Source organism: Balaenoptera borealis (genome assembly GCF_965194805.1).
Source record: "Balaenoptera borealis genome assembly, chromosome: 18".
NCBI lineage: Eukaryota > Metazoa > Chordata > Mammalia > Artiodactyla > Balaenopteridae > Balaenoptera > Balaenoptera borealis.
Genome location: NC_138877.1, coordinates 50,410,626 through 50,433,291, shown reverse-complemented (window position 1 = coordinate 50,433,291; position 22,666 = coordinate 50,410,626). Strand labels below are relative to the sequence as shown.

General features: G+C 35.7%; 1 protein-coding gene across 16 annotated transcripts in view; it reads left to right on the top strand.

Annotated features, from left to right (window-relative positions):
• MYCBP2 (MYC binding protein 2) overlaps positions 1–22,666 on the top strand; it is a 269,957-nt gene that overhangs the window by 238,896 nt on the left and 8,395 nt on the right. For 14 of the 16 annotated variants that reach the window (XM_082365884.1, XM_082365890.1, XM_082365877.1 and 11 more), the window contains 12 exons: positions 517–756; positions 1,073–1,171; positions 10,427–10,507; positions 11,561–11,827; positions 12,542–12,825; positions 14,885–14,981; positions 16,289–16,408; positions 18,185–18,286; positions 19,353–19,481; positions 19,846–19,978; positions 21,263–21,366; positions 22,146–22,334. In XM_082365884.1, the coding sequence (XP_082222010.1) occupies positions 517–756; positions 1,073–1,171; positions 10,427–10,507; positions 11,561–11,827; positions 12,542–12,825; positions 14,885–14,981; positions 16,289–16,408; positions 18,185–18,286; positions 19,353–19,481; positions 19,846–19,978; positions 21,263–21,366; positions 22,146–22,334 (1,845 nt within the window). The remainder of the gene's footprint in view (positions 1–516; positions 757–1,072; positions 1,172–10,426; positions 10,508–11,560; positions 11,828–12,541; positions 12,826–14,884; positions 14,982–16,288; positions 16,409–18,184; positions 18,287–19,352; positions 19,482–19,845; positions 19,979–21,262; positions 21,367–22,145; positions 22,335–22,666) is intronic. The other 2 variants (XM_082365882.1, XM_082365883.1) reach the window with 1 other exon arrangement.

Below are 22,666 nucleotides of genomic sequence, written 5' to 3'. Positions count from 1 at the left end.
ATATACTGAAATAAGTAATGACCAATGTGAATTTATATATTATATAATTTTTCTTCAAAAGTAAAATATATTAAGTAACTGCACAGCAAAAATCCTTCCTTTAAATGTGCTTTCATGTGAAGATGCACAAAACAGGACTTCATTGCTGATCATGTGAGTATTTCTACTTACAGTCAGTGTAGGTACAGTCATGTAAATTGTTTGCAGTGGTTTCACTTATGTAACTTGTGCTCAGAAGCCATATAGTAAGCAGACCTGCATTTGAATTCTCAACTCCATCGCTTACTAGACACCTGCCATCTGTGTTAACCTCACTTTCTTCATCTGTAGCTACTATAGTATTGTATTATCCTCACAAGGTTTAAATAAGATAATCAGTGTGAAATAATCTAATAAACTTTTCTCTGGGTACAATTATTTGTTATTTGAGCTTGCTGTTATTAATGCAAAGTCTAGGACAGTGATAAAATAGTAGTACACCTGTATCAGGTTTCTATCCCTTTTCTCCTCTCCTAGGTTGATCTGGATTCCAGGCACATTGGTTGGGTAACAAGTGAACTTCCAGGAGGGGATAATCACATCATCAAAATTGAATTAAAGGGCCCAGAAAATACACTGAGAGTTCGACAAGTTAAGGTTCTGGGCTGGAAGGATGGCGAAAGCACAAAAATTGCTGGCCAGATTTCAGCCAGTGTGGCCCAGCAAAGGAACTGTGAAGCTGAGACTCTACGAGTGTTCAGACTTATTACATCACAAGTGAGTGTCCTTACTACACATTTTCTAACACAGGATAAATTGAAATAATATACTACTTCAACAGTAATATCAAGAGGTTAACAAAATATTTTGGAAAGCTTGTTAGAGGTTGCTGGCTACAAACATGGCCCGTTTTTTTCTTCTCATAGCCCTGAATTCTTGTATTTCATTTTGCATTCATCTCCTGAAGAGTAGAGGTGTGCAGTAGGACTAGCCTAGTAGCATAAAGCCCACAGAGCCAGCTACTGAGTCCTCTAGCCTTCTCAGAGGAGGTTCTGCCATTGAGTTGTTCTCACCTCCCTCTCTTCTCCACCAGGTGTTTGGAAAGCTCATCTCTGGAGATGCTGAACCCACACCAGAACAAGAGGAAAAAGCACTATTGTCATCACCTGAAGGAGAAGAAAAAGTATACAATGTATTTATTTATATTCTAAAAATATTTATTTCCCTTTTTCACTTCGTTACTTTTGTTCACTGAAATAATCCATGTATTGCTGTGTATTTTAATGTATATGTGATACTAGTTTCTGTATCTTTAACGAAAACTAAAGTTAATAGTTTTTACTTTAATTAGAAAGAAGATGAAGGAACTGTCAGAAGATATTCACTTTTTGTTCATGTATGATCTAGCTAGTATTTTAAGTAGCAACAAAATTTGCTCTAAACGTTGGGCTGTTGTGTTCAAATGTTGACATTTGTAAAATCAGCTTCGTCATTGACTGTGATGTGCGCCTTCCGCCATCTTCTCTGTCCTTCACGGTTCAGCTCAAAAATACTGTCTTCTCCATGAGCCTCCTTTATGATTGTTCAGGGGAAATCATAAAGAAGGTCACGGAGAAGACACAAAGTAGTATGTCCTCTGCTAAGCTTCATAGTAATTTCTGTGTCTCTTCTTGTTTTCTCTCTTGTTAGGTTTATTTGTATACATGTTTTATATCTTCTACTTAATTATACCTTCTTAAAGACCAATTACATGTCTGGTTTGTCTTTATATCCACCATGGCGTAAACACACATGTGTTCAGTAAATTTTTATTGGAATAACCTGTTCTTTATACTGTTCTTGAAATTTCTTCTAAAATGCATTTGCCTAACTTATTTGGTCTGAACTAAAGCACTATATCTAAGAGGAGAACCTCATCCATTTTCAAAAAGAGAGATCAACTCTGACTAGTCTTCATATTCTTGTGTCTTTAGATGCTGTAAATAATCAACTTGACAGCCCTTTGAAAGATAATTTCAAGGACTTACGTAGGCTAACCCTGTGCCTTCTGATACAGTAGAATCTAAATCATCCACATTTTTCTATTTGGGTTCTGTAAAAAAAAAAAAAATGGGATTTCATAAACTCTGGTAATTTTTTTCAGCATCTTTAGGAGATATTTGCACGACTGCAAGATTGAGTAACTACTCATTAAATCAGCTGAACTTTAACAAATGTCAGTTCTTTACTAAATAACCTTACGAGCTGGTAACAAGCCCTCAAAAAGCTTACCTTTCTGTTCTTAGATGTGAACAGTCCATCCCCTCCCTCCCAAAAACAGATCAACAGGAATACTCTACAGTATATAATCTACTTATTAAATGTGTGAAAAATTGCATGTCAGTTGCATGTCAGGATTTCAGAGTACATTGAGGTTATTGTGCCCTGGAGTGGTCAGAGAAGGCTTCTTGGGGGATATCAGAAGCAGTTAGACCTGAAAGAGAATGGATGACAGTCAGATTAATAGGATGGGAGCAAGGGCGCCTTGAAGAGGCTGGCCTAACTGTAGGAGAGTGTACGCTGAGGCATTAAGATTGAATAGGAAAGGTTATGCTAGTGGTTCAATGCTGGTGAGATAACATAACTTTTAAGGGAATCATTTTATAAGTCAGGTTTTTGAAGTAAAATTTACATACAAAAAATTCATCTTCTTAAACTGCATCGTTTCAAATTTTGACCAATGTATACAGTGGTGAAATCATTACAAGCAAGTTTTAAAACACATCTCTCCCAGAATTTCCCCGTTGTTCCTTTGGATTCAATCCCCTCATCTCATTCCTAGCCCCTGGCAACCACTGAGCTATTTTCTGCCCCTATAGTGTTGCCTTTTCCCAGGTGTTATTTAATGGAACCCCCTGTAGAAAGTAGCCTTTTTATTATTTTTTTTAATATGGTCTTTTTTTTTAACATCTTTATTGGAGTAAAATTGCTTTACAATGGTGTGTTAGTTTCTGCTTTATAACAAAGTGAATCAGCTATACGTATACATATATCCCCTTATCTCCTCCCTCTTGCATCTCCCTCCCACCCTCCCTATCCCACTCCTCTAGGTGGTCACAGAGCACCGAGCTGATCTCCCTGTGCTATGCAGCTGCTTCCCACTAGCTATCTATTTTACATTTGGTAGTGTATGTATGTCCATGCCACTCTCCTACTTTGTCCCAGCTTACCCTTCCCCCTCCCCGTGTCCTCAAGTCCATTCTCTATGTCTGTGTCTTTATTTATTCCTGTCCTGCCCCTAGGTTTTTCAGAACCTTTTTTTTTTTTTTTAGATTCCATAAATATGTGTTAGCGTACAGTATTTGTTTTTCTCTTTCTGACTGACTTCCCTCTGTATGACAGTCTCTGGGTCCATCCACCTCACTACAAATAACTCAATTTCATGTGTTTGTTGGCAATCTATATCTTCTTTGGAGAAATGTCTATTTAGGTCTTCTGTCCATTTTTGGACTGGGTTGTTTGTTGTTGTTGTTTTTTTTGATATTGACCTGCATGAGCTGCTTGTAAATCTTGGAGATAAATCCTTTGTCAGTTGCTTTGTTTGCAAATATTTTCTCCCATTCTGAGGGCCGTCTTTTCATCTTGTTTATGGTTTCCTTTGCTATGCAAAAGCTTTTAAGTTTCATTAGGTCCCATTTGTTTATTTTTGTTTCTATTTCCATTTCTCTAGGAGGTGGGTCAAAAAGGATCTTGCTGTGATTTATGTCCTAAGACTGTTCTGCCTATGTTTTCCTCAAAGAGTTTTATAGTGTCTGGCCTTACATTTACGTCTTTAATCCATTTTGAGTGTATTTTTGTGTATGGTGTTAGGGAGTGTTCTAATTTCATTCTTTTACCTGTAGCTGTCCAGTTTTCCCAGCACCACTTATTGAAGAGGCTGTCTTTTCTCCGTTTTATATTCTTGCCTCCTTTATCAAAGATAAGGTGACCATATGTGCGTGTGTTTACCTCTGGGCTTTCTGTCCTGTTCCATTGATCTATATTTCTGTTTTTGTGCAAGTACCATACTGTCTTGATTACTGTAGCTTTGTAGTATAGTCCGAAGTCCAAGAGCCTGATTCCTCCAGCTCCGTTTTTCTTTCTCAAGATTGCTTTGGCTATTCGGGGTCTTTTGTGTTTCCATACACATTGTGAAATTTTTTGTTCTAGTTCTGTGAAAAATTCCGTTGGTAGTTTGATAGGGTTTGTATTGAATCTCTGGATTCCTTTGGGTAGTATAGTCATTTTCACAATGTTGATTCTTCCAATCCAAGAACATGGTATATCTCTCCATCTGTTGGTGTCCTCTTTAATTTCTTTCATCAGTGTCTTAGTTTTCTGCATACAAGTCTTTTGTCTCCTTAGATAGCTTTATTCCTAGGTATTTTCATTCTTTTCGTTGCAGTGGTAAATGGGAGTGTTTCCTTAATTTCTCTTTCAGATTTTTCATCATTAGTGTATAGGAATGCAAGAGATTTCTGTGCATTAATTTTGTATCCTGCTACTTTACCAAATTCATTGATCAGCTCTAGTAGTTTTCTGGTAACATCTTTAGGATTCTCTATGTATAGTATCATGTCATCTGCAAATAGTGACAGTTTTACTTCTTTTCCGATTTCGATTCCTTTTATTTCTTTTTTGTCTCCGATTGCTGTAGCTAAAACTTCCAAAACTCTGTTGAATAATAGTGGTGAGAGTGGGCCACCTTGTCTTGTTCCTGATCTTAGTGGAAATGGTTTTAGTTTTTCACCATTGAGAACGATGTTGGCTGTGGGTTTGTCATATATGGCCTTTATTATGTTGAGGTAAGTTCCCTCTATGCCTACTTTCTGGAGGGTTTTTATCATAAATCAGTGTTGAATTTTGTCAAAAGCCTTTTCTGCATCTATTGAGATGATCATATGGTTTTTATCCTTCAGCTGGTTGATATGGTGTATCACATTGATTGATTTGCATATATTGAAGAATCCTTGCATTCCTGGGATGAACCCCACTTGGTCATGATGTATGATCCTTTTAAGATGCTGTTGGATTCTGTTTGCTAGTATTTTGTTGAGGGTTTGTGCATCTATGTTCATCATTGATATTGGCCTTTCGTTTTCTTTTTTTGTGACATCTTTGTCTGGTTTTGGTATCAGGGTGATGGTGGCCTCGTAGAATGAGTTTGGGAGTGTTCTTCCCTCTGCTATATTTTGGAAGAGTTTGAGAAGGATAGGTGTTAGCTCTTCTCTACATGTTTGATAGAATTCGCCTGTGAAGAAGCCATCTGGTCCTGGGCTTTTGTTTGTTGGAAGACTTTTAATCACAGTTTCAATTTCAGTGCTTGGGATTGGTCTGTTTATATTTTCTATTTCTTCCTGGTTCAGTCTTGGAAGGTTGTACTTTTCTAAGAATTTGTCCATTTCTTCCCGGTTGTCCATTTTATGAGCATAGAGTTGCTTGTAGTAATCTCTCATGATCCTTTGTATTTCTGCAGTGTCTGTTGTAACTTCTCCTTTTTCATTTCTAATTCTATTGATTTGAGTCTTCTCCCTTTTTTTCTTGATGAGTCTGGCTAATGGTTTATCAATTTTGTTTATCTTCTCAAAGAACCAGATTTTAGTTGTATTGATCTTTGCTATCGTTTCCTTCATTTCCTTTTCGTTTATTTATGATCTGATCTTTATGATTTCTCTCCTTCTGCTAATTGTTGGGTTCTTTTGTTCTTTCTGTAACTGCTTTAGGTGTAAGGTTAGGTTGTTTATTTGAGATGTTTCTTGTTTCTTGAGTTAGGATTGTATTGCTATAAACTTCCCTCTTAAACTGCTTTTGCTGCATCCCATAGGTTTTGGGTCATCATGTTTTCATTGTCATTTGTTTCTAGGTATCTTTTGATTTCCCCTTTGATTTCTAAAGTGATCTCTCAGTTATTTAGTAGCGTGTTGTTTAGCCTCCATGTGTTTGTATTTTTTACAGATTTTTTTCCTGTAATTGATATCTGGTTTCATACCATTGTGGTCAGAAAAGATAATTGATACGATTTCAGTTTTCTTAAATTTACCAAGGCTTGATTTGTGACTCAAGATATGATCTATCCTGGAGAGTGTCCATGAGCACTTGAGAAGAAAGTGTATTCTGTTGTTTTCGGATGGAATATCCTATAAGTATCAATTAAGTCCTTCTTGTTTAATGTATCATTTAAAGCTTGTGTTTCCTCATTTATTTTCATTTTGGGTGATCTGTCCGTTGGTGAAAGTGGGGTGTTAAAGTCCCCTACTATGAGTGTGTTACTGTCGATGTCCCCTTTTATGGCTGTTAGCATTTGCCTTATGTATTGAGGTGCTCCTGTGTTGGGTGCCTAAATATTTACAATTGTTATGTCTTCTTCTTGGATTGATCCCTTGATTATTGTGTAGTGTCCTTCTCTGTCTCTTGTGATAGTTTTTATTTTAAAGTCTATTTTGTCTGATATGAAAATTCCTACCCCTGCTTTCTTTTGATTTCCGTTTACATGGAATATCTTTTTCCATCCCCTCATTTTCAGTCTGTATGTGTCCCTAGGTCTGAAGTGGGTCTCTTGTAGACAGCATATATACGGGTCTTGTTTTTGTATCCATTCAGCCAGTCTATATGTTTTGGTTGGAGCATTTAATCCATTTACATTTAAGGTAGTTATCGATACGTATGTTCCTATTACCATTTTCTTAATTGTTTTGGGTTTGTTATTGTAGGTCTTTTCCTTCTCTTGTGTTTCCTGCCTAGAGAAGTTCCTTTAGCATTTGTTGTAAAGCTGGTTTGGTGGTGCTGAATTCTCTTAGCTTTTGCTTGTCTGTAAAGGTTTTATTTTCTCCATCGAATCTGAATGAGATCCTTGCTGGGGAGAATAATCTTGGTTGTAGGTTTTTCCCTTTCATCACTTTAAATATGTCCTGCCACTCCCTTCTGGCTTGCAGAGTTTCTGCTGAAAGATCAGCTGTTAAGCTTATGGGGATTCCCTTGTATGTTATTTGTTGTTTTTCCCTTGCTGCTTTCAATATTTTTTCTTTGTATTTAATTTTTGATAGTTTGATTAATATGTGTCTTGGCGTGTTTCTCCTTGGATTTATCCTGTATGGGACTGTCTGCGCTTCCTGGACTTGATTGACTATTTCCTTTCCCATATTAGGGAAGTTTTCAGCTATAATCTCTTCAAGTATTTTCTCAGTCCCTTTCTTTTTCTTTTCTTCTGGGACACCTATAATTCAAACGTTTGTGTGTTTAATGTTGTCCCAGAGGTCTCTGAGACTGTCCTCAGTTCTCTTCATTTTTTTTTTTTATTCTGTTCTGAGATAGTTTTTAATTTTGATAAAGTCCAGTTTATCTATTTTTTTAAATGACTCATGATTTTTGTGTCTTATCTAATTAAGGTAACAAAGATTTTCTCCTGTTTTCTTCTAGAAACCTTAGAACTTTAGTTCTTTTATTTAGAACTATGTACATTTCAAGTTTTTCTGTACAGTATGAGCTAAGGGTTGAGGTTCATTTTTTTGGCATGTAGATGTTCAATTCTTCTACTACCATTTGATGAAAAGACTATTCTTTATCAATAATCAATTCACTATAAATGTATAGGTCTCTTTCTGAACCCTATTCTGTTTCATTAATCTACACGTATATTCTTACACCAGCATCAGGCTGTCTCGATTACTGTAGCTTTATAGAGAATCATGAGATAAGATTCCAATCAAGTTCTTTTTCGAAGTTGTTTTGGCTATTCCAAGTCCCTTCCCATTTCCATAGAAAGCTTAAAATCAGATTGTCACTTTCTTCCTCCCCAACAAATAAATAAATAAATAAATAAATAAGTAAGAAAGAAAGAAAGAAACCTACTGGAATATTGATTGGAATTGCACCAACGTGCTAAGTCGGTTTGGGGAGAATTGACCTCTTAATATTGAGTGTTCCTGTCCGTGAATATGATACTTATTTAGATCTGTCCATTTATTTAGATCTTCTTTAATTTCTGCCAGCAGTGTTTTATAGTTCAGTTCTGTGTACCTGTCTTACACATTTTATTAAATTGATCTCTAAACATTTCATGGTTTTGATGCTATTGTAAATGATATTTTAAATTTCACTTTCCAGTTATTCATTTCTAGTATATAAAAATACAATTGACTTTTTGTATTAAAACTATATCCTATGGTCTCCTTAAATTCACTTATTAGTTCTGGAAGCTTTTTTGTAGTATCTTTGGGATTTTCTTCATAGATAATCATGTAGTCTTCAAAGAAAGTCAGTTTTACTTGTTCCTTTCCAATCTTATGTTATTGCACTGGCTAAGACCTTCAGTACCATGTTGAATAAAAGTAGTGAGATTAGACTTCATTTTCTAGATCGTAAAAAGAAAGTATTCAGTCTTTCACCATAGATTTTTTGTAACTGCTCTTAATCAGTTTGAGGAGGTTCCTTCTGTTTCTAGTTTGCTGAGAATTTTTATCAGAATGGATTTCTTATGTATTTTTCTTTTTTCATTTTCTTTTATTAAGTAAAATAATCCATATATTGCTATGTATGTTAATGGATATGCTGTATTTGCTTATATGCAGTTTATTTTTCTTTAATAAAAAAGAAGGTTAACTAGAGGCCTGATAGCTGAATGGCACAGTGTTTCTTTTTGGGGTGATGAAAATGCTCTAAAATTGACTGTGGTGATGGTTGCACTGATTTGTGCATGTATAATATATAAACCATTGAACTGTACACTTTAAATGAATGAATAGTATGGTATGTCAAAAAAAGCAAAGTGAATTATGAAAGAAGTTAAAAGTCCGTACTATCTAAAAGGAATTCATTTGTTTATGTATAATCTACTAGTATTTTAAGTAGCAAAAAAAAAAATTTATTCTACAAATTTACTTTCCTTAGTAGATACAGGGATATTGCAGTTACCCATTTTTTTTGAGTGAGTTTTGGTAGTTCTGTCTTCCAAGTAATTTGCCCATTTCATCTAAGTTGCTGAATTTATTGGCATAAGTTGTTCATAATATACTCTTACTATCCTTAGACTCTGTAGTGATGTGTCTTCTTTTATTATATCTTTCCAACTGTTTGCTCTGGATTTGATTCGTTCTTTTTCTGGTTTCCTAAGGTCCTAATATGATGACTCGAGACCTTTCTTTTCTCATATAAGTAATGCTGTAATCTTCTTCTAAGCACTGCTTTAGTGTCACACATTTGGGTGCATTGTTTTTTTCATTTCATTAAATTCAAAATATTTTCTGACTTCTATTTTGATTTCTTCCTTGACCCCTGGGTAATTAATTTCTAAATATTTGGGAGATTTCCTGATAGCTTTGTATTATTGATTTCTAGTTTAATTCTATCACAGTAAAAAATATATATAAACTTCGTATAATTTCATCCCTTTTAAAACTGTTAAGACCTGAATTCTGGCTCATAGTATGGTATAGTTTAGTGAATGTCCATGTACACTGGAAACGAATATGAACCCTGCTGCTGTTCTGTGAAGGGTTCTATAAATATTGATTAATTCAGTTGGCTGATAGTTTTGTTCAGGTCTGTAAGAACCTTGCTGATTTTTGTTTCTTTGCTCATTTTCTTGTTCTATCAGGTACAGAAAGAATTTTGAAGTGTCCAACTATATGGATTTGTCTATTTAGATTTTAGTTCACCTGGTTGCCCATCTCAGCTCTCTGATGGGCACCCAAAAAGTTATGGTTTTGTAGGTTATCAGCTTTTCTCATTGTTAAGGTGGGAGTGACATTCTCTTGTGGCTTTCTCTATCCTAAGAAAAGTGAGACCAAGAGTTATTTTTAATTCTAATACAAGGGTGGTTTGCCTCAGTTTTCTTACTTGTAAAATAGGCAGAACATCAGATCTTACCTTATGGGGTTTTTGTGAGGATTAAATAAGGTTGTGTATTTATATGTTTGCATATTTATCCACCACTTGAGAGAGTGCCATACACATGCTAAGCACTATAAAACTTCAACCTTCAATTTTCTTCTTATGATATGCTTCTTTGTTTACTGTTGGTGTTGGAGTAGCTTTATTTAAGGCCACTGTTATCAGAGAGTTTTCTTAACCAAATGTCATTTTCCTGAGTTGCTCTTCTAATAACCAAATGTAGGATATGAACTAATAATGTTCAGAGTTCAGAAATAGATTCAATCAAAATGACACAGATTGACTAGATTAAAGAAATCCATGATGTATACTTCTCTGGATTTCTTAAATTCAGAAATTTTGTCCTTTTTATAGCCACCTTAGCCAACAGTGATTTCTTCAAACTTTTTATCCTTTGTCCTAGTATTATAGATCTCCATTTAAAATAAATTCACCTTGTAAAAATACCTGCATAATTATTTCTCAAGATGCTTCAAAATGTCAAATATACAAATTTTATTGAAAGAGCCCGCTTCCTTTTTTTCCTTTTTGCTGTATAAAGGCAACTTCAGATGCTGACCTGAAAGAACATATGGTTGGAATCATATTCAGCAGGAGTAAACTGACTAACCTACAAAAACAGGTTGGTTAACAGCCATTTCATTGTCTTCATCAGTTTTTGTTTGTTTGTTTTTAGGGTGTAAAGCATTTTCCAAAATTTATGGAGGCTTTTCCATGCTGACTCTTTGATAGGTCCTGCAGAATGTGTCTGCCTTTTTCTAGAGAGGAAGGAGTATATTGGCATACCTGCATCACTTGAAAGATTTTGTTATGAATGTTAACTTTCTTACCTTGCTGCTCTTTGTTTTTCTCATTTTCAGGTGGCTTGTTTCATTTTGGTGTCAAGTACCCAGCTATATCAGATTTCATTTGCATTTCCTGTGTTCCTTTCCCCCCTGTTTTTTTGTTTGTTGGTTGATTTTTTTAATATTATTTTGCTGAGCAATTATAATGTTAACTAAACCAGTGTTAATATTTTTAACAGGAGATGGGGGAGTAGCACTAGATCATTCATATAATGGGGGTTCATTTAGGGGTGCCTAAATAACAAAATTAGCCCTTCCGAAGTCAAATAAAATATTGACTTTTGAATTAGGTTTTAAATTGGCCATTATTTTAACTTTCAACACCGTTAAATCTTTTAAATAAATCACATAAATTTATGTGTGCTTTATCTTTTTAACAGCATTTTATTGAATCTTAGAAGCTACCAATTGTAAAATGTGCTGTTATTTTATGTATCGCTAAAAAAATTTGCTGCCAATTAAATTATGAATTGCATCAATTATAAAGCGCATTATGAATAGAAATGTTAGCATGTGGGGGAAATGTGCCTTAGAAGTGATTAAATATGGTGATTTGTTTTCATTTCATGTCTTAAACCACAGGCAGGGGAATTGGTAACTAGTATATAATTTGTTTCTATACTAGTTGATTTAAATACTCAGATTTTTAATCATGGTTTGCCTGGTTTTCCTTAATTGTTTTTAAGATGAGTTAAGAGAATGGTATGATGGACAATTAACTGGGAGGAAGAGTATTAAATTGAGTATCAACTAATATTCTTGTTTTTTTTTTTTTTAACTAGGCCTTACAAATAATGTTTTTACATTTTCTTTATGTTGCCCTCAAATAGGTGTGTGCTCACATCGTCCAGGCTATTCGCATGGAAGCCACCAGAGTTCGTGAAGAATGGGAACACGCCATATCAAGCAAAGAAAACGCCAATTCGCAGCCCAGCGATGAAGATGCCTCCTCCGATGCCTACTGCTTTGAGCTGCTCTCCATGGTGTTAGCCTTGAGTGGCTCCAACGTGGGCCGGCAGTATCTGGCCCAGCAGCTGACTCTGCTCCAGGACCTCTTTTCACTGCTCCACACCGCCTCTCCACGCGTCCAGAGACAGGTGACTGATCACATCACTTACCTGTAGGCTTATTTTGTTACTTGAAACATTGTTAAAAATTACTCTAGCAAAGGGAATCAGGGGTTTTTGTTTGGTTTTTTTTTTTTTTTTGGTTATGTTTTGGTTTTTGGATTGTATTTTAACCCCATGTTTTTCTTTTTGACTCATTATAATGAGAATATGGAAGAACAAAATATGTTCCATTTTAGTAATGTGTTATTGTGATAAAAGAGTATTCTGCTACTGAATATCTTATTCATGAGGTATATAATGTATATAATGACCAAGTAAGAGACATGTTTTTTTTTTCTTGCTGCCCTGGAGTGGTAGTTACCACTTGAGAAATTAAATCATGTTTAAATCATTTCTCTGTCCTTCTCAAAGCTTTTGAAGTCATAGAACAGCAGCTGGACTCATTAAAAAAGATGAAAACTTTAAAACACCGATCTTTTTTTTTAATTTTTATTTTATATTGGTGTATAGTTGATTAACAATGTTGTGTTAGTTTCAGGTGTACAGCAAAGTGATTCAGTTATACATATATATGTTATCTATTCTTTTTCAAGTTCTTTTCCCATTTAGATTATTATAGAATATTGAGGAGAGTTCCCTGTGCTGTACAGTAGCTTCCTGTTGGTTATCTGTTTTAAATATAGCAGTGTGTATATGTCAATCCCAAATCTTTAAATAGGATTCTTTTATTTTTTGTACCAGGTGACCTCCTTACTAAGACGAGTTTTGCCTGAAGTCACCCCTAATCGTCTGGCCAGCATTATAGGAGTGAAATCCCTCCCGCCAGCAGATATCAGTGATATTATTCATTCAACAGAGAAAGGAGATTGGAATAAGCTAGGTATCTTGGACATGTTTCTAGGATGCATTGCCAAAGCACTCACAGTACAGCTAAAAGCCAAAGGAACCACCATCACAGGAACAGCTGGTACCTCCGTGGGCAAAGGAGTTACAACAGTTACCCTTCCAATGATTTTCAATTCCAGGTTGGTCATTGCATATGTTTTGGTACAAAAATAGAACAGAGTAAGCTACTGTTTGAAGAATTCAGACCTTTCAAATTCCATCTTGTTTGCTTATTTACCAGAAATAGAAGCCATAAATGACTGGCCCATGTATGAAAGAGAATGCTGTGTATAATAAAAGTGCCTTTTCAAATTAGGGAGGAGGAACTTCCCAGGTGGTCCAGTGGTTAAGACTCCGCCTTCCAGTGCATGGGGCGTGGGTTCTATCCCTGGTCTGGGAACTAAGATCCCACATGCTGCGCAGCGCAGCCAAAAATTTTAAAAAATTAAAAAATAAAATTAGTGGGGAAAGGAAAATCTGCTGATCATATGATGTTAGAGTACTTCCCAAATACAAAAGAAAAAAGAAAACAAACTGTAGGCCCTCACACCATTACAAAATAAACTTGAGATCAATTAAAGGTTTGTATATTTTTGTTTTTACACTCTAGTGGGACAAATTATAGAAGAATATTTTTGTAATCTTCAATTTGGGAAGACGTCCTTAAATAAAACACAGAACCCAAAAGTAACAGGGGAAAAGGCTCAGAGATTTGGCTACATAAAAGTGAAAATTAACTGATAGACAATACTTTTAAAATACAAACAACTCACTTGGAAAAAAATATTTAACACTTATATAGTAGGCAATGAATTATTAGTCATAATATTAGAAGAATGACTATAAATCAATGAAAAAAAAAGACAAACAACTGATACAAAAATAAATGCCAAGAGTAGTCACTTCAGAGAAGAAAAGTTACAAATGCCAATAAGTAAATGAAAAGATACCTCACTGGTATTCAGAGAAACGTAGATTAAAACAACAGTAAAATATCTTTGCATTGGCATAATTATGAAGAAACAGACATCTAATGTAAATTGCCATAACCTTTTTGGATGTCAGTTTGATAACATATCACTATATTTAAAATATGCATATCCTTTGACCTACCAATTCTACTTCTGTAGAACTGTTTCTCTCAAACATATTCATATATGTGCAGAAGGATATATATACAGGGCTGTTTGTTATAGAATTCTGTGTAACAGCAGAAGATTAGAGACGTCTGGAATAATGCTAGTCAAAGAGCCAATTCATAACATTAAGCAAATAGCACTAGAATGTAAATAAGTATATTGCTTCCTTCATCTGGATAGTCTTCCTAGGGGAAAAAATGTGAGCTGAACTAAACAGTAGTACAGTAAGTCCCCTACATACAAATGAGTTCCGTTCCAAGAGCGCGTTTGTAAGTCCAGTTTGTTCGTTAAGTCCAACAAAGTTAGCCTAGGTACCCAACTAACACAATCGGCTATATAGTACTGTACTGTAATAAGTTTACAATACTTTTCACACAAATAATACATAAAAAACAAACACAAAAAAATAAACATTTTTAATCTTACTGGGTACAGTACCCTGAAAAGTACAGTAGTACAGTACAACAGCTGGCATACTGGGGCTGGCATCGAGTGAACAGACAAGAAGAGTTACTGACAGGAGGAGGGAGAGGAGGTGGGAGATGGTAGAGCTGAAGGATCGTCAGCAATAGGAGACGGAGGGCAAGCTGCAATTTCACTCACACCTGTCACTGATGGCACAGGTTCTGGTTCCTTGCTGGAACCAGATGCACGTTTGCATCTTTCAAAGTTTGTCACTTGAAGGCTTGTATGTAGGGGACTTGCTGTATGCTCAGTGATATAGTTGACATATTCTGGTGCAAGCTCTTATATTTATGTGGACTGGTAACAAATAGTTTGTGTTCTATTGATACATTTTGAATAGTACTGCTCTAAAAGATGCATACAAAAATAATATGTAAACAGTGAAATATTTGAAAGGGAACACATATCAGAATAGCTACTCCCTTGGGGTTGAAGAGATGGATTACGAATAATGTTGTCATTAATTATCTTTTAAAATGTCCTGACTGGTTGAATCATTTTAAAAATTAAAATGCTGCATGCTGAAATAACAGTTTTCATCTTACTCATTTGTAACTCTCACTGATTGGTTTACAAACGCTGACTTTTCTTGTAGTTATATCCGACGAGGTGAGAGTCATTGGTGGATGAAGGGCTCAACTCCTACCCAGATCTCAGAGATCATCATTAAACTTGTTAAGGATATGGCGGCAGTAAGTTCCCATCCTCCTGATCATTATGTCAGTGAAGTACAGTAGAAACCTGATTAACAAAGCAAGTAGCATAATCTTTCTGCTGAATTGATAGGAGAACATTCGTGTTATTTTGCTTTGCTTACAAGGTCCATTTCGTAGGTTCACTATCGCACGATTTGTCTTTCCAGCTGGTGATAAATTTGCCCTTTGTGTAAACTATGTTCATTTCAAGCTTCCCAATTAATTTACTTGAGAATTATTATGTAAATCTTCCAAGACTTTAAAACTTAAAAAAAAAAAAAGTATACTCTTTGAACCCTAAAAAAACAGCCTGAGCCCAAGAGCCTAAAGGAAAAAAAGGGCTTTTCAGAGCAAAGGTTTCTCGCTGTCTTTTAGTTCTCACAGTTTATGAACGTCCTGTACCGCTGTCTTTAGGTGTTGCTTTTGCAGGGAGATCCTGGAGTGCGGAGGAAAGGGAATTACTTCTCAGAGTGCCTGGCTCTCACTGCTTGCTCCATGTTAGTTTCCTCACATCCCATTGTATTTCCAGGAGTTCAGCCTGAGGAGGGCAGGGCACTGTGGATGACAGGTTCCTGAGAGGTAGAGTAGGTGGCAAGCATTTTGGAAGAGGAGGAATTGGAATTTGAACTGTCCCTTTAAAAATTGACAGCGTGTGGGTATGAGACGAGTAAGGATATTCCAGGGAAATATGAAGTTCTGTCACTTTTCCTAACAGTGTGGACATTTCCTCAATCAGAGAATTGGAGAATTTTTTCCATTCTCAAATAGGCTTTCTGGGTATGTTCATTGGATATAAATATTTATGAAAGATGTTTAGGAACACTGAAATTCTCTAGGAGTAACATGTTGGTGTTCAGTAAAAATCAAGTTAGCAAATTAAGGTAGTTGTAATTTGAACCCATTTATGCTCTCAGGTTCCAGTAATACTCTTCTAAAGCACTTAGCTTAGCTGTAGGAGCTCCGTGTTAAATAACAGGGTTTCATGATCAGAATTTCTCAGTCATAGACAGCCTAGTATTTGTTATGTTTTTATCTACATGTAAGGTGAAATGCCCTTGAACTCTGTAAGAGTATTGAGAACTTAAATTTTTATTTTCTTTTCTTTTGAATCATCAAAATAGTAAGTAAAAGTTGAATTTTTCATATAGTTGTGAAGGATTTTTATATTAAAGTATGCCCCTTGATCTAAGATTCCACTAGCAAATAAATTTTCCTTTTTGGTGAGAGATGTTCAGAGAACAGAATCTGCTCCTTTGATTATGCTTTTCTGGTTATTTATTAAATTATTCTATCCTGCTCATTAGGGTCATTTGTCAGAAGCGTGGTCCCGAGTGACAAAAAATGCCATTGCAGAAACCATCATTGCCTTGACCAAGATGGAGGAAGAATTTAGATCTCCAGTGAGATGTATTGCAACAACTAGGGTAGGTCTCCTTTCATTTGGTCTATATTGTTGCATGTTCTTTTTCAGTAACAGATTTGAACAAATTTAAATCAATAAGCCAGCTTAGTTTACTTTTCTAAAAAATTTATTTTATTGAAGTATAGTTGACTTATAATGTGTTAATTCCTACTGTACAGCAAAGTGATTCAGTTATCTATCTATCTATATCTATATCTATATATATATATATATATACACATACTTTTTCATATTCTTTTCCATTATGGTTCATCCCAGGACATTGAATGTAGTTCCCTGTGCTATACAGTAGGACCTTGTTGTTTGTCAATTCTCTGTATAATAGTTGGTATCTGCTAATCCCAAACTCCCAATCCATCCCTACCCTACCGACCTCACTTTTTTTTCTTACCAAATATTGTATTTATTGAAAAAGTATGAAGGGCTTTTTTGAATTATAAGCTAAGCCTGGTAATTTTTAATGTTCACTGTTATGTGTTCTTTATCACTTGTTTTTGTAATTATTTAGGGAGCTAAGGATATACTCATTAAAAAAAGCTAAATTACCTATATGTCAGTGTACTGTCCTTCTAATGATGTATTTACTGTTAATTTTAGTGTCAGCATGACGTTGTGATAGACTGAAGGTCCTTTAAAGACAAGGCCCCTGCCTACTCCTTCAGTAATAACTCAGTTGTCCTAAAATAGAGTCCTATAGCCTACTTACTGAATGTGTAGGCCTTACTTTTCAAAAGCAGAAAGTGTGTGCCCAGGGCACAATGAGGCAGAATCTCTTAGGAAGTGAGATTGCATCCTTCAGATGAGGTGCAAGCTATTGTAAATTTTAACCTACCAAATTTTATGTCTCATATACTTCCAAAAGAGATTTGAGATTTCCTTGAAGCAGGGCAGTTGTGACAGCATTAGGAAGAAGTCAAAGCTGGTAGAAGTTGCTTAAGTTAATCCTCAGAAGTCTGAAAAAGAAGATACATTGTATCTCCCTTGGGCAGAAAAAGCCAGTTTATGCCATGTTGCCAGTGAGTGTGACTCTGAAGCAGCTGCTCTGACAGTCACCCCTTTCCCACCACGTATACGCTGCACTCGTTCTTCAGTCGGCTCTCCCCTTTCTCCTTGCATAACTTTAATTTTCTTCTGGTTTCTCTTTTCCTATTTTATTTCCCCCTTACTCTTCATGTCCAGTGATACTCGCATGCACTTCTCAGAGTTGAGACGGTTAAGTATTATTTTCTGTTTTTCAGTAATGAAGAAATATATTATTCTATGTAAAAATGAAGCTTGCTCTTTAAGCCTCAGAAAGTTTTAAACTATTTTTGAGGACAATCTTCTAACGCTTGGAAGACGTTTACTTATTTCTGACCAAGTGTACCCCACATAGTGCTAGACTGTTAGAGGCATAGAGATTTCCTTGGAATTTAATGCCTCAGGCAGATATTAGATGGAAAATGTGTAGAAGGCATTGGTATATTAAATATGTAAATTTATGTATTGATATGTAGTTTACATATCAGAATAATAAAGGTTGATGTTATATGTCAGGTAGACAACAGAATGGTTCATCAGAGCAATAGTCATTTACCCAGTATGTATTTGAGTGCCTACTGTGTGCATGGCACACAGTAGAGGGCGTGGGGTGCCTGGTACCACACCAGGAAGACTTGAGTGCCACTGGGGATCTACGTCTTTTCAAGTGCAGCTGGCATTCACTGAGCTGTGGCGGTGGGTGCTCTGTAAGGCATAACCCCACGCTCTGTAGTGTAACAGCCTTTCCCCTCGGCAGCTCTGGCTTGCTCTGGCGTCGCTGTGTGTTCTCGACCAGGACCACGTGGATCGCCTCTCCTCAGGGAGATGGATGGGAAAGGATGGGCAACAAAAACAAATGGTAAGATCAGAGTTACTTTATAAAAATTTAGCTTGTTTTTCTTTACAGTAAGCTTTGGCTTAGCTTTAAAAAAAAAGACTCTATGTGTCAAAATACACAGTTAGTGGAACTCTTGAAAAATTGTGTCACATTGCCCAAGTTCATCTCACAAGTCTATTTCACTTAGGGTTCCCTCTTCATAGTATATTAGGGGATTTAATTACATAAAAAAACTGTTCCCTTCTTCTCTGAGTCATGTTTGCATCATATCAAAGTTTGGTTTTAGCTAGACTCTGATTCTATATCTAGATTTTGTACTAGAATGTAATCGGTTTTATGATAAGAAAGAAATAAAGTAGTAAGAGAACAACATGATATACCATTTATTCACAGATGTACTTAAAGTGGGTTTGATAAGTATCCCTCGCTTCACTGGAAGGAAAAACTTTATACAGGCCCTTTCAACATTTTCTTTTTAACATCCAAGTTTCAAAAATGCATTATTTATTCATTTAGCATACAGAATGTTTGAATATATGGGAGAAATTTTCTTAAGTCGCTAAGAAAAGTATACATGTTTATTTTGTTAATCATTGAATGCCCATAGCACATTAATCATTGATTTGGGGATTTTGAGGCCTTTTTTATATATATATAAATTTATTTTACTTTATTTATTTATATATTTTTGGCTGCGTTGGGTCTTCGTTGTGGTGCGCAGGCTTCTCATTGTGGTGGCTTCTCTTGTTGCGAAGCACGGGCTCTAGGTGTGCGGGCTTCAGTAGTTGTATGGCACGCGGGCTTAGTTGCTCCGCGGCATGTGGGATCTCCCCAGGCCAGGGCTCGAACCCGTGTCCCCTGCATTGGCAGGCGGATTCTTAACCACTGCGCCACCACCAGGGAAGCCCGAGGGCTTTTTATAGTTAAGTACACTTGCCATAATTCTGTTTAATGTTCAGATTCTAAATTCTTATTCGAGTTCAGAGTAACAGTCTGTTCCTGTTGTAAATAAATCACATTCAATTTGTATGAGTATTTAAGACTTTCTTGTTAATCTTTTGTAATGTATGGAAATGTCCTGTTCTAGCCTATGTGTGATAACCATGATGATGGTGAAACTGCAGCAATCATTTTGTGCAACGTATGTGGAAACTTATGTACTGACTGTGACAGATTCCTTCATCTTCATCGGCGAACCAAAACTCATCAAAGACAGGTGAAGATTTCTGCATTTACATGCAGAATAGTATCTGTAACATAAAATATATTCAGTAAGAAATAAATGTGGGAAGGAGACTTGGTGTAATGGGAGAAAAATGAACCTTGGAATCAAAGACCTTGGTGGAGTTCCCAGGTGTCTCATTTACCAGCTGTGTAAATCAAGCATGTTGTTGAACCTCTGAGACTTGGTTTCCACATTTATAAAAATGGGGCTGTTGTGAAGATTAAAGAGAAGACTAGAAATATCTGGAATTTCTTAGAGTGCTTAATAAATAAAAGCCGTTTTCATTATTGAATAATTAAAATTTATACTTCTTTCAGAGTGATATATTTTCCCCTTTTCTTTAATGATACAATAGGTCTTCAAAGAAGAAGAAGAAGCTATAAAGGTTGACCTTCATGAAGGTTGTGGTAGAACCAAATTGTTCTGGTTGATGGCACTAGCAGATTCTAAAACCATGAAGGCAATGGTGGAATTCCGAGAACACACAGGTAAAAGGATTTAAGATTGAACCGTGCCTGACAAATAGATTGAACCATCCCTACTGATTATGATTAAACTAGATGTTAGCTTAATTTAATTATCTAATGTGAATAATTTTGAGTGTTTTCTATTAAGTGATTATGAGATCATTGATCACTGTCTGTATTTTTATATTTACTAGACAGTGTTCAGTGTTCTATTGTAGAACATTAGATTAAAAGTCAGGAAAGTTGGTTTGCCGTGAACTAGCTGTGTGACCTTGGGCAAGTCATTTTATCTCCAAAATATGCATTTTTCATTTTGATTTTTTTCTAAAGTCTGGTGTATTCCCAGCTTAAAGGTACATTGAATCTTACAGATTCTCAATTTTCAGCACCTCTGTAGTCTGCCGTTTATCTGACACAAATTTCTGATTTTGGTGTCAGATGTAAATCTGACAAATTTAAATATGAATAACTTTTCATGCTGCAAGAGCATGGTCTTTTCTTTTCTCACAGCTGATTCTTTTTTCTCCTATTTTCCCTCCATACCATATTACGTTAATGAATGTTCTAGTGTTTGAACCATCATTGTATTTATGACCTAAACTATCCTTTTTAAAAAACATTTTCTGTAAATATTGCTAAGTTCACTTATATTTAGAATTTTGTACCTGTGTTTTAAAATGAGCTTGGTCTGTATTTTTCAAATCTTGTTCTTTTTCCTTTTGTTCTTTGTTTTATTGATTCCATTCCTCCTTTAACTATTTCAAACATATTTAAATTCCTTTTCAAATTTTTCTATTATCTTTAGTTCCCTGGGTGGGAATTCTTCTGTTATTCACGTTTCATATTCTCTGCTGATAGGTTTTCTCCTATACCTTGTAATGTTGTCATTGGGAAAGGTACCTAATGATTTCCCTTTCTTCTATGTATCTTTATTTAATTTTTGTTGTTATATTTTGTCTGGCATTGTGCTTTTGTAATGAGGGGGCTTACCGTAGCTGCTCGACCTGCTATCTTGACTAGAAGCCTAGTCTGTTTCTGTGTACTGAAGAAGTATAAATAAATCAGTTAATAATTTATTTGGCTTCAGGTAGCTCTTCAGTCTCTTATCCTTTTTTGTGTGTGATTATTTACTTTATAATTAGGGCAGCTTACAACCCTTCAGCTGCAAAACTGCCAGGCTGATTTCTCAGTGATAGCAACTGATACATATCCCTGCTTGCTTGATTTGTTTTCTTCAGTTAGTTATATTAAAATATGTAGAAAACATATACTTAAGGAGGATTTTTCTTTTCTGCTTGAACCTAGGTAAACCCACCACAAGTAGCTCGGAAGCATGCCGTTTCTGTGGTTCCAGGAGTGGAACAGAGTTGTCTGCTGTTGGAAGTGTTTGTTCTGATGCAGATTGCCAGGTGCGTGTATAGTTAGGCCATCATGTAAGGAATAGCATGTGTTCCCTCATGACACCTTCACTTCATATAAATAGGAGTCTGAGCTCAGCATCACTTTTGTTTCCTAAATTAGTGTATTACCCACGTCAAGAGTTAAATGCTTTATCAAAGCTGGAGAATGGATCAGTTAAAGCTCTCAAACCCAAATCAGTCTCTTTTGTGTGTTTCCCAACTACCACCATCATATATATTTAATATTTACTTCCGTGCTAGAAGCAGATAAAAAGCTATGGGCTGCCTTTCCTTTGCTTCTTACACATTTTATTCACTTGTTTCCTTAAAGTTGTTTATGCATGAACATCTGTACACATTCCATGCTATCCAAATATTTTTGATTCCTCAATTTAGTTAACAAGAATTTAGATAGTGTCCAGATAGTGAAGGATACCTGTATTTTTTTTAATCCCCATTTTGGTGAGAGGTAGGTAGTGATTGGATGATTATATGTCAGGAATTTTTTTTGCTTCGTGGCTATGCATGATAACAAATAGATTAAAATTGCAGCTCACTTTTTAATCAGCATTCCCTTTATGTGGAGTGAAATTTTTTTAAATCACGTTAGACTTTGTTAATAATCCTAAATTATATGCAAACAAAGAATAAAAATAACTTTGTGGTTACTTAGCCTTATATCTATTTCCCATGGGAAAGTATCTTGGAAAATTAATATAATGGATGTAATTACCAGGATGTGTGCCTTTTTTGATATTTTCTGTGCCATTGTAATTCATCTTTAACAGGAATATGCTAAGATAGCCTGTAGCAAGACGCATCCTTGTGGCCATCCATGCGGAGGTGTTAAAAACGAAGAGCGCTGTCTGCCCTGTCTACACGGCTGTGATAAAAGTGCCGCGACCCTGAAGCAGGACGCTGACGACATGTGCATGATCTGTTTCACAGAAGCGCTCTCCGCAGCACCGGCCATTCAGGTTGTCCCTGCTTTTAACGTGTTAAGTGTGCCTAGATTTTTCAATAGGAAATACAAATATACATGTCAAATAAACAAACGACTGAGTCTTTCTTATACCATTGGGAGAAAATATCCCACTAATATCCACCAGTTTATTAAAGAGCAAATGCTGTCTCTTTATGTTCTGTCTCCATTTTGTGCAGTGAGCTTTAATATGTGATTTGTGTGAGCCTGTATAATCAATTGAATGTATAAAATGTTCATAAGGGAGAAAAAAATAATTAGATTATCCAATAGCTTCTCTCTTCTTAATATCCAGAATCCAGCATGGCCTTTTATAGCGTTATGTAA